The sequence below is a fragment of the Schistocerca americana genome, chromosome 1 (assembly GCF_021461395.2).
Source record: "Schistocerca americana isolate TAMUIC-IGC-003095 chromosome 1, iqSchAmer2.1, whole genome shotgun sequence".
NCBI lineage: Eukaryota > Metazoa > Arthropoda > Insecta > Orthoptera > Acrididae > Schistocerca > Schistocerca americana.
In genome coordinates, this window is record NC_060119.1 from 25,191,236 (window position 1) to 25,204,436 (window position 13,201).

Here is a 13,201-nt window from a genome sequence, read left to right on the forward strand (position 1 = left end):
CCCATCCCTGGCCACATATGGGAGGATGGGAGGATGGTAACGAAGCTTATTCGACCCGGTACCTGTTATGTACAAGAGTTAGTGGGAATCTTTCATGTCCATGAAGCCTCAGTTTTTTGTTGAGCATTTCAAGGACAAGTTTGGGGAGGTGGAGGGCTTGTCCAAAATGCGGTCAGGATCAGTCACGATAAAAACGGCATCCTCTGCCCAGTCGTGGGCATTACTCGCTTGTGACAAGTTGGGCAACGTTTCTGTAACCACCACACCCCATAAGAGCTTAAATATGATCCAGGGTATCATATTTCACTGGGACCTTCTTTTGCTGTCTTACAATGAGCTGCACGACAGTTCAGAGCGGCAAGGTGTCCATTTCGTCCAGCATGTCCACAGGGGTCTGAGGGTTAATCAGGTTGCCACCAGTGCCTTCATCTTGGCCTTCGAGGGTGACACATTACAAGAGAAGGTAAAGCTGATGGTGAACCGCTGTGATGTAAAGCCATATATCCCTCCCCCAATATAGTGCTTTGAGGGCTGGATGTTCAGCTATATGTCTTCCCACTGTTCTTCCAGCCTCACCTGTTGGGATTGTGGATGTCTTTCACATCCCAATACTCCCTGTACCCCGTCTCCCATTTGTGTCAAGTGCAGACAGCACCATTCCCCTTGCTCGCCAGACTGCAGGATTCTCCAGAAAGAAAGAAAAATAATGGAATACAAGACCCTGGACCGAGTGACCTACACTGAGGATAAGAGAAAATGAGAGGCTACATCCTGTGCGTATGATGTCAACCTACGCCGCCGCTATGACAACAGTTCTACCATCTTCCGTTCTGCCGCGTACTGTTGACTCTCAGAGCCGTCAGACTCCACCTGCCCCCTTGATGATGGGGGGAAAGGGAGAGCTGGTGCACTTCCCTCCCTGTTGCTCCTGCACAACCTACTTCAGGAGCAACACCTCCACAACCATCAGGGACATTAGTCCCCACTTCTCAGGTAGAGAAGCATAAGTATTCTGTGGCTTCTCCCACCAGGAAGGGATCCCTTGGGTCACTCCCTTCCCAGGTTACTACCATTGGCAAAGCTGACACCTGCCAATGGCTGAAGCAACCACAGGTAGCTGGTTGTAGGGCTTCACAGTCCTCCTCAGTCCCTGAGATCGAATCAGTGAAGCTCTCCCAGCCAGATAAACCTAAGGAGCAGCAAGAGATACCTAAAAAGAAAAAGACCCCCAAGAACTAAGCACTGAGGTGGCATACCCACTACCACTACCTACAAGCTCTGTGTCTGTGGAAGAGGTGGAGATTCTGGCATCCACTGAGGACTTAGATCTCGCTGGGCCCTCAGCCACAATGGATGTCGATCACACAGGTATTCATCTGGTGGCAGCAGGTGACCCTGAGGTGTAGACTGCCTCATTGAGTGAGTGTTTCACACCTTTCCGGTCTCACGATAACGTAATCCTCCAGTGGAACTGCGGCGGTTTTTTCCACCACCTGGCTGAGCTACGGCAACTGTTAATCTCTTCTCCTGCTTTCTGCATTGCCCTCCAGGAAACCTGGTTCCGAGCAATGTGGACACCTGCCCTCGGCAGCTATAAGGGATATTACAGGAACTGTAAAGACTATAGTAGTGTATAATAGTTTGTGTCTATGTCCTGAAGTCAGTATGTAGTGAACCTGTGCCCCATCAAACCCCTCTTGAAGCTGTGGCTGCCAGGATAAGGATGACGCAGGAAATAACTGTCTGCAGTGTATATCTTCCTCCAGATGGTGCAACACCCCTGTACGTATTGGCTGCACTGATTGATCAACTCCCTAAACATTTCCTACTTTTGGGACATTTTAATGTGCGTAACCCCTTGTGGTGTGGCGCCATGCTTACTGGCCAAGGTAGGAAGGTCGAAAATTTACTGTCACGACCTCTACCTCTTAGATACAGGTGTCCCCACACATTTCAGTGTGGCACTTGGGACATATTCGGCCATTGATCTCTTGGTTTGCAGTTCTGGCCTTCTCCCATGTATCCACTGGAGAGTACATGATGACCTGTGTGGTAGTGACCACTTCCCTATCTTCTGTCACTCTTCCAGCATCATGCCCATGGATGCCTACCCAGATGGTCTTTAAACAAGGCAGACTGGGAAACCTTCACCTCTGCCATCACCGCTGAATCTCCCCCACGTGGTGCTGTCGATGTTGTCGCTGAGCAGGTCATTACAACGATCATTTCTGGAGCAGAAAATGCTATTGCTCATTCTTTAGGGTGTCCCCGGTGAAAGACAGTCCCTTGGTGGTTGCCAGAAGTTGCTGACGCACTTATAAAGGGTCGACAAGCTCTACAGCGACATAAGTGGCACCCTTTCCTAGAGCACCTAATAGCCTTTAAGTGGCTCCTTGCCCATTTTCGCCAGCTTATAAAACGACGGAAACAGGAATGTTGGGAGAGGTACATGTCGACCATTGGGTGCCATACATCACCTTCCCTAGTGTGGACTAAGATCAGACGTCTTTTTGGGTACGAGACCCCAACAGGTGTCCCTACCAGTAACATCAATGGCATGTTATCTATCGCCGTAAAAGTGATTGCCGAGCACTTTTCGGAGCAATATGCTCGGGCCTCTGTGTCAGAGAACTACCCCCTCGCATTTCGCACCCTCAAATGGCGGATGGAAAGGAAAGTCCTCGTGTTCACTGCATGCCACGGTGAACCCTATAATGCTCCGTTTACAGAGTGGGAGCTCCTCAGCACCCTTCCACATTGCCCCGACAAAGCTCCTCGGCCAGATCAGATCCACAGTCAGATGATTAAACATCACTAATCTGACTACAAGCGACATATCCTTGTTATCTTCGACTGGATCTGGTGCGATGGCGTCTTTCCATCGCAATGGCGGGAGAGCACCATCATTCTTGTGCTCAAACCCAGTCAAAACCCGCTCGATGTGGATAGCTACCAGCCCATCAGCCTCACCAACTTTCTTTGTAAACTGCTGTAACCTATGGTGTGTCAGCGGTTGGGTTGGGTCCTGGAGTCACGTGGCCTACTGGCTCCATGTCAGGACAGCTTCTGCCAGGCTTAATCTGCCACTGATAATCTTGTGTCCCTCGAGTCTGTCATCCGAAGAGCCTTTTCTGGATGCAAACACCTGGTTGCCGTCTTTTTTGACTTACATAAAGCATACAACATGACTAAGCGACATCATATCCTTGCCACATTGTGTGAGTGGGGTCTTTGGGGCCCGCTACTGATTTTTATCCAAAACTTCCTGTCACCCCATACTTTCCATGTCCAAGTTGGTGCCTCCCACAGTTCCCCCTGTAGTCAGGAGAATGGTGTTCCACAGGGCTCTGTACTGAGTGCCTCTCTATTTTTAGTGGCTACTAACGGTCTAGCAGCAGCTGTAGGGTCATCGGTCTCACCTTCTCTGTATGCAGATTACTTCTGCATTTGATACTGCTCCTCCAGTACTGGTGTTGCTGAGTGGCACCTACAGGGAGCCATCCACAAGGTGCAGTGATGGGCTCTAGCCCACGGCTTCCAGTTTTCAGCCACGAAGTCGTGCGTCATGCATTTCTGTCGGCATCGCACCGTTCATCCAGAACCGGAACTTTACCTTAATGGCGATCCAGTCATTGCAGTGGAGACATATCGGTTCTTGGGAGTGTTTCTCAACACCTGATTGACTTGGCAACCTCACCTTTGCCACCTGCTGGCAGCACCTCAGTTCCCTCTGCTGCCTGAGCAACACCAACTGGGCTGCAGGTCACTCTACGTTGCTGCAGCTCTACACAGCACTTGTTCAATCCCGCCTTGACTATGGGAGTCTGGTTTATGGTTCGGCGGCACCCTCGGTACAGTAGTCATATTCATCGAAAGCAAAAATTACTGAGAGCTTACTGCAGCAGAAAAACAGAATGAAGTAGTTTGAATTTGCAGCTGCAGAAAGTTCTCCACTTGAAGCTAAAGGCCAGCAAATGAAAAGCTAGCAGGGCTGGTCAAGGGAGGAAGGGAAGCAGTGCTACCTGCCTTGAGTGCGGTTTCTAATTTCACACTATCACACTACGGATGTAATTTTATCTTGCTTATTGATGAGAAAGTCTTTTGAAGATACCATGGTTTGCATTCTCTCTCTCTCTCTCTCTCTCTCTCTCTCTCTCTCTCTCTCTCTCTCTATATATATATATATATATATATATATATATATATATATATATATATATATAGAGGGAAACATTCCACGTAGGAAAGATATATATATATGAGACAAAAGCGCTGGCAGGTTGATAGACACACAAACATACACGCAAAATTCAAGCTTTCGCAACCAACGGTTGCTTCATCAGGAGAGAGGGAAGGAGAGGGAAAGACGAAAGAATGCGGGTTTTAAGGGAGAGGGTAAGGAGTCATTCCAATCCCGGGATCGGAAAGACTTACCTTAGGGGGAAAAAAGGACGGGTATACACTCGCGCGCGCACACACACACACACACACACACACACACACACACACACACATATACACATATACAGACATGGGCAGACATATTCAAAGACAAAGAGTTTGGGCAGAGATGTCAGTCGAGGCGGAAGTGCAGAGGCAAAGATGTTGTTGAATGACAGGTGAGGTATGAGTGGCGGCAACCTGAAAAATACCATGCCACTTTCCTTGACGTTGACTTCCATCTGTCCAATGGCCAGCTTCACACGTCCGTCCACATCAAACCCACCAACAAGCAACAGTACCTCCATTACGATAGCTGCCACCCATTCCACATCAAACGGTCCCTTCCCTACAGCCTAGGTCTTCATGGCAAACGAATCTGATCCAGTCCAGAATCCCTGAACCGTTACACCAACAACCTGAAAACAGCTTTCGCATCCCGCAACTACCCTCCCGACCTGGTACAGAAGAAAATAACCAGAGCCACTTCCTCGTCCCCTCAAACCCAGAACCTCCCACAGAAGAACCACAAAAGTGACCCACTTGTGACAGGATACTTTCCGGGACTGGATCAGACTCTGAATGTGGCTCTCCAGCAGGGATACGACTTCCTCAAATCCTGCCCTGAAATGAGTCCATCCTTCATGAAATCCTCCCCACTCCACCAAGAGTGTCTTTCCGCCGTCCACCTAACCTTCGTAACCTCTTAGTTCATCCCTATGAAATCCCCAAACCACCTTCCCTATCCTCTGGCTCCTACCCTTGTAACTGCCCCCGGTGTAAAACCTGTCAAATGCACCCTCCCACCACCACCTACTCCAGTCCTGTAACCCGGAAGGTGTACATGATCAGAGGCAGAGCCACGTGTGAAAGCACCCACGTGATTTACCAACTGACCTGCCTACACTGTGAAGCTTTCTATGAGGGAATGACCAGCAACAAACTGTCCATTCGCATAAATGGACACAGGCAGACAGAGTTTGTTGGTAATGAGGATCACCCCGTGGCTAAACATGCCTTGGTGCATGGCCAGCACATCTTGGCACAGTGCTACATTGTCTGGGTTATCTGGATACTTCCCACTAACACCAATCTGTCAGAACTCCGGAGATGGGAACTTGCCTTTCAGTATATCCTCTCTTCTCGTTATCCACCAGGCCTCAACCTCCGCTAATTTCAAGTTGCCGCCGCTCGTACCTCACCTGTCTTTCAACAACATCTTTGCCTCTGTACTTCAGCTTCGACTGACATCTCTGCCCAAACTCTTTGCCTTTACAAATGTCTGCTTGTGTCTGTGTATATGCGGATGGATATGTGTGTGTGTGTGTGTGTGTGTATATCTGTCCTTTTTTTTCCCTAAGGTAAGTCTTTGGGCTCCCAGCATTGAAATGACTCCTTACCCTCTCCCTTAAAACCCACATCCTTTTGTCTTTCCCTCTCCTTCCCTCTCTCCTCATGAAGCAACCGTTGGTTGCGAAAGCTTGAATTTTGTGTGTGTGTGTATATATATTCAAGCTTTCGCAACAAACTGTTGCCTCATCAGGAAAGAGGGAAGGAGAGGTAAAGACAAAAGGATGTGGGTTTTAAGGGAGAGGGTAAGGAGCCATTCCAATCCCGGGAGCGGAAAGACATACCTTAGGGGGAAAAAGGACGGGTATACACTCGCGCGCGCGCGCACTCACACACACATATCCATCCACACATATACAGACACAAGCAGACATATTTAATGACAAAGAGTTTGGGCAGAGATGTCAGTCGAGGCGGAAGTGAAGAGGCAAAGATGATGTTGAATGACAGGTGAGGTATGAGTGGCGGCAACTTGAAATTAGCGGAGATTGAGGCCTGGTGGGTAACGGGAAGAGAGGGTATATTGAAGAGCAAGTTCCCATCTCCGGAGTTCGGATAGGTTGGTGTTGGTGGGAAGTATCCAGATAACCCGGACGGTGTAACACTGTGCCAAGACGTGCTGGCCGTGCACCAAGGCATGTTTAGCCACAGGGTGATCCTCATTACCAACTAACACTGTCTGCCTGTGTCCATTCATGCGAATGGACAGTTTGTTGCTGGTCATTCCCACATAGAATGCATCACAGTGTAGGCAGGTCAGTTGGTAAATCACGTGGGTGCTTTCACACGTGGTTCTGCCTTTGATCGTGTACACCTTCCGGGTACAGGACTGGAGTAGGTGGTGGTGGGAGGGTGCATGGGACAGGTTTTACACCGGGTGTGGTTACAAGGATAGGAGCCAGAGGGTAGGGAAAGTGGTTTGGGGATTTCATAGTGATGAACTAAGAGGTTACGAAGATTAGGTGGACGACGGAAAGACACTCTTGGTGGAGTGGGGAGGATTTCATGAAGGATGGATCTCATTTCAGGGCAGGATTTGAGGAAGTCGTATCCCTGCTGGAGAGCCACATTCAGAGTCTGGTCCAGTCCCAGAAAGTATCCTGTCACAAGTGGGGCACTTTTGTGGTTCTTCTGTGGGGGATTCTGGGTTCGACGGGATGAGGAAGTAGCTCTGGTTATTTGCTTCTGTACCAGGTCGGGAGGGTAGTTGCGAGATGCGGATTACACCAACAACCTGACAACAGCTTTCGCTATCCTTGTAACCGCACCCGGTGTAAAACCTGTCCCATGCACCCTCCCACCACCACCTACTCCAGTCCTGTAACCCGGAAGGTGTACACGATCAAAGGCAGAGCCACATGTGAAAGCACCCGCGTGATTTACCAACTGACCTGCCTACACTGTGATGCATTCTATGTGGGAATGACCAGCAACAAACTGTCCATTCGCATGAATGGACACAGGCAGACAGTGTTTGTTGGTAATGAGGATCACCCTGTGGCTAAACATGCCTTGGTGCACGGCCAGCACATCTTGGCACAGTGTTACACCGTCCGGGTTATCTGGATACTTCCCACCAACACCAACCTATCCGAACTCCGGAGATGGGAACTTGCTCTTCAATATATCCTCTCTTCCCGTTACACACCAGGCCTCAATCTCTGCTAATTTCAAGTTGCCGCCACTCATACCCCACCTGTCATTCAACATCATCTTTGCCTCTTTACTTCCGCCTCGACTGACATCTCTGCCCAAACTCTTTGTCTTTAAATATGTCTGCTTGTGTCTGTATATGTGTGGATGGAGATGTGTGTGTGTGTGTGTGCGAGTGTATACCCGTCCTTTTTCCCCCCTAAGGTAAGTCTTTCCGCTCCCGGGATTGGAATGGCTCCTTACACTCTCCCTTAAAACCCACATCCTTTCGTCTTTCCCTCTCCTTCCCTCTTTCCTGATGAGGCAACAGTTTGTTGCGAAAGCTTGAATTTTGTGTGTCTATCGATGTGCCAGCGCTTTCGTTTGGTAAGTCACATCATCTTTGTTTTTAGGTATATTTTTCCCATGTGGAATGTATCCCTAAATTATTACTATTTTTTTTTTTTTAAGTAGACACAGTTTGTGGTTGGACTTTGTGTAAAGCTACAATACTCGTGTTCGGAAGACATAGTCTGTAGTCCCAAAACAGTTGGCTCTTTCACACACTTCTTCCCTCAAACCCTTGTGTATATATTACAAATTAAAAAAACGTCATAAGTGAAGGTCTGAACAGTATACAGATGAACTGCAGTTAGTAGTTACTGATATTATAGGGAATACACTGGCCTAGCATTAGTGTCCCACTATTGGGAGATAAAATTGAACATTAACACACAATGTTTGTGTGAGAGGTCCCAACCAAATTCCGTTCTTGTTATGTGCTTGTATTCAGCATCTGATAGAAACAGTCTATTTTTTTAAGTATATTGTCTGAAACTTCTGTACTGTGCTTCCCAAATCACTATTAATTTACTTGTTTACCAATAAAAACCAACAATTACATGTATGTTGTTTATCAATGTTCTATACAATTCTTTTAAGTTACATAACTTCTAGTAGTTTTAACTATTGTTGTTTCTTTACTCTAATTCAACTTTTGGCAACTGCAGTTTTCACTAATTGCAGTTCAGATTTTAAATTGGTGTGTTTTTAAATATTTTCAATTGTAAGATAATTTCTATTAATTAACCTGTCACTCTGCACAAAAAATTCATTATTTTAGGTATTTTCATCTTTGCCTGACAACATATCAATAGCTGCATTACGAGACTATGAAGAAAAAATTGATGAAGTATGTTGGCTTGTATGCAAGAAACATTACCTTTCAAGGGAACATCCTGTATTTTCCGATGTATGTGTCTACAAGCTATTCAGGATATTTTGTCTACTTGCAGACCTGATTCCACAGACTGAGGAAATTTACCAGGTACAAATAAGTCATACATCATTTTCTGGAAAAATGAGCTGTCTGCATGGAAGTAAACATAGTGAATTTCTTGTGTGTCTCTTCTTTACATAAATAAATACATAAGTGTTACACAGCTCTGACATTTCAGTACATTTCACATATACTAACCGTGAAGTAGTTGCATAATATTTTGATACGCAAACACTCGTGTCATGTCTATTTGACCCAAAATTAAATGCAAGGACTATCACATATTTAAAATACATTTTAAAAGAATAATAATGATTTCAGTGGTATTTTGATGATCATTCATTTCCAAATAACTGAGTTTTGAACACGAAATTTCAGTAATGTTTTATACCAAGCATAATTTTTACATTATATGATAAAACATGTTCATTCTTTGTTGTCATCTTTATAAGACCTGCAGATCAACTTAGTGTGCTTTTTGCATACATATTTGGAACTAATCACATGTGCTGTGGAATGCTTGCTGTCATTTTTATTTTGGCATGTGTGACCCCTTATTCTTTTGCTGTTCTTGTCATACTTGTGTGCTGGCACAAATTTCTTACCCTGCTAGATAAAGCTTTATTTTTTGTTGTAGATTTCAATGTATATAAGAACAGTTCATTCTTGGGACAGCATAGTAGATAAGAAAGTTCTTACCTACATTCTTCAGAAAGTCCTATTTTGCAACTTTGTTAGAAGAACTCACATTAAAGGATACATAAATTCAGAGCACACACATTTTAGAAATGAAAAATACACTGCTATTGGCCATACTTTCAATCTTCTTCCATTGTTGTGCTAACTAAATAAATGATCACAAGTTTCTACTCTACATTTTATATGGTGATGAGTGCAACAGATCACAATTGGACTGGAATATATGGCACAATGATTTGTGAAACCAAACAGGCTTGAAGCTACAGTTCTTTGTGTAATGGGCAAAAATTCTGGAGGAATGTTTTCTGTGTTCTTTTGTAATGTTTTGACTGTCAGCTTTTTTTCCCAACAGAATTCTTGTAAGAGGCATGCTAGTGTACCAGTTGTTAGTTCCTACTAGAGGAACAACAAGATGTTGCACTATTTCTGAACGCTTGTTTTGTTTTTTGAAAGGACAATCTAGCATATATTTCAAAATTCATAAGATAAAATGTTGTGGAGCCAGTCAAAACAAAACAAAAATGTACCATGTTTTTTTGGAATTTTTGGCAGATGCTTTCAGAAGGCATGTGTCCTGGAATAGAACGAGCTGCTCATTAATCATATATTCTCCAGAGTGTACAAATTTCAATACTTATCGTGCAATGGTGTGACAAGTTCATGCGCCACAGCTAACTCATCAGTTTTCTTTCCTCTCATCTACAGTGCTTTTATCGTTGCAGGGAATACTGCAAAGTAAATATAGAAACCTCCTATGTAGCACAGTAACTGCAAATACATTGGGCTCATCTGTACCTCACAAGTCTTCGAAATGAGAGTTGGGAGCTTTGCAGTTCCCATGTACAGCAGGAAATTTATTTATTTTTATTTGTTTATTTTCAAGTTCCATGGATCCTTGACGCGAATGTATCGCTAGGATGTAGAACGTGTCAGGTTATTACAGTAATAGCCACATGCAGATTATCATGAGGCAACCAATTTAACATATATAAGCAGATACATGAAAAAGGACATCCACATGTCAAATAATTACACACATAAAGTCAGATAACAACACAGATAATAGTACAATAATGACATAGATGATTGCATAAATAATAGTGCAGTAATGAAATAGATGATTACATAAACAAATTTAAAGTAATTCATCTAAAAAATATTCTTCCAACAAGTGATATGCTAATCTACATAATCTGTTCTATTAGATATTCACAAAATTGAACACAAATTCAAGAAGTATTATACATTATTAAAGAATTCCTGTAAAGAATAGAAAGAATTATCCAAAAGATAAAGTTTTAGCTCTGTTTTGAATTTAGTAAAATTCCCAATGACTGATTTGATATGGACAGGAAGTTTGTTGAACACTTTTATACTTGAACAATGAACTCCTTTCTGTACCATGCTGAGATTTTTTAAATCTTTGTGAAGATCATGTTTTCTTCTTGACTGTGATCATGGTGCGCACTATTCATTTTGTAAATTGCATAATTTTTGTTCATGAAGCACATTAGTGACAAGATGTACTGACAAGGCATGGTGAGGATCCCCAGCTGTTTGAATAAATTTCTCCAAGAAGATTTAGGATGCACTCTACTCATAATCCTGATAACTCTCTTCTGTGCAACAAAGACTTAATTTGCTTGTGGTTGATTTCCCCAGAATATGATGCCATAGATCATAAGTGAATGGAAATAACCAACATATGCTGTTTTGATTGTTTCCATCTCACAAACAGATGCAACTGAGTGAATGGCAAATGCTGCTGAGTTCAGTCTTTTACATAGGTCAGTGATGTGGACAGACCAGTTTAGTTTTTTATCAATATGTAAACCCAGAAATTTGGAAGATACAACTTTCACTGTTTCTTTGTCTCCACATTTTATTTCAACATTTTCCAATTGTTTGTTTACTGTTTGAAACTGAATGAAATGAGTCTTATTAACATTGAGGGACAGACCATTTGCAGTGAACCAATCTAGAACTTCTTGGAATATAGTGGTCGCAGTGTTCTCTAGACTGCAGTTGGGTACCTTGTCGATCATAATGGTTGTGTCATCTGCAAATAGGATGAAGTGTTTATTGATTCGAGGAGTTGGTTGACAAATGAGAAAATGGCTTGCTCAGTTGAAACACCCCTTTGGGATCCAAACTGATTTTTATTTGGGATGTTATATTTATTAAGGTGAGCCATGATTCTATTGCACGTAAGTTTCTCAAGGATTTTTGAAAGACTTGTTAACAATGAAATTGGGTGGTTGTTAGAAACCTCTGCTTTATCACCCTTTTTGAAGAGTGGTTTAACAACTGCAAATTTTAGTCTATTAGGGACAGTACCTTGATTTATAGATTCATTAAATATGTGACACAGAACTTTAAGAATATATTTGTGGCAATGTTTCAGTATTTTGATAGATATTGTCCACACCAGTGGAATTTTTGTTTTTCATTTGGCATATCACCTTCTCTGTCTCATCTCTGGGGAGGGGCCAATACTGATGAAAGGTCCTGAGCCGCTAATTTAATAACAACAGCAGATGTAACTTTTGAATCTACTGCTGACGAACACAGGGTGGCAGTTGCTGTTTCTGCTGCTAGTTGGTCCCACACAGCAACTGTTTGGTTCATTTTCTCTCTTTCAACAATTGTGTTTACCATTTTACACACAAAGTTCTTTCCTTCATAATTCAGATGCATCCCGTGCATGGTATGCTGGCATCTGTCCAATTTGCCTATATCAGGATGCTGCGTTTTGCGAACAAAGAGCACATTTCTTTTATTTTCATGTTAGTTTTTCGTATTTCTTTGTTGACACACGAGTGATACATCAAGTCATATCTGTGTGGTAATTTTGAGACAATAGTATTACGTTGTTAATTTTGTTCTAGGAATTTCTTTATCTCCGTTAAGCAATTATCTGCTTCATTTTTTGCAACATCGTTTGAAACTGCAATTCACACCTCAAAGTCATTTTTTCATAGCAATTTGTCATGCAGATTGTCGCCAATAATATTTTTGTTGTTGCTCCAGGCTTAACAAAACTTGCTGCATAACATTTCCTGTGTTCTTTGAAAAGTTTTGTCACATTTTTGCCATGGCTGTTGGTTAAAAATAATACACTACTTTCATAAACGGGCTGTTTTACATTTTTGCTGATAGTGTTCTTCTCATTCGTTTCATTTTTATGTGCAATGGATGGCCTACACACTTTTTCACTGTCACTGTTTTCCCTAATTCTGGATTTTGACTTTGTTTCAACATTCTGTCGACACTCTTGGTTAAAAAGTCCAATTTTACTTTCCGGTATTAATCCTGTTCCTTCACGAACGGAAATAACATGAAATTTGTTTTCAACTTCCAATTGATCGGTGTCTTCACTCGCTGTGATTTTTTAATAATCGGATTTTTGTTTTTATACGATATTTTCACCACTTGTTTGAGTTTTTAGGCGCAAAAGAACTACACTTTAGTTTGGCTAATGGTACACACATTTTCTTTCTAAGTTGCGACATCTCACTACTCAGTGAGCTGATGATTAACTGCAGACTAGAGATAAGCTCATTTAGCTTAACTATTTCATTCCTACAACTAGCACACACTTTACTTTTACCATCATTATTTTCGTTTTTCACTGGAACACTCTTCACTTGAACACACAACACTTCCGCCATCTTTGCTATGTTATCCATCAATATATCATCAAAAGAGAGAGAACATTCCTGTTGAAGTCTGTGCCACTCAAGCCAGAGCTACAGCACATGGCCTATGAAAAATTATGTTACAACTTTTAGGTCTTCTCCC

The 13,201-nt window shown here is 43.1% G+C and overlaps 1 protein-coding gene across 1 annotated transcript in view; it reads left to right on the forward strand.

Moving 5' to 3' along the window:
* Positions 1 to 13,201, forward strand: part of LOC124622409 (differentially expressed in FDCP 6 homolog) — a 118,627-nt gene that overhangs the window by 12,430 nt on the left and 92,996 nt on the right. The window contains exon 3 of the mRNA XM_047148100.1: positions 8,546 to 8,749. Coding sequence (XP_047004056.1) covers positions 8,546 to 8,749 — 204 coding nt within the window. The remainder of the gene's footprint in view (positions 1 to 8,545; positions 8,750 to 13,201) is intronic.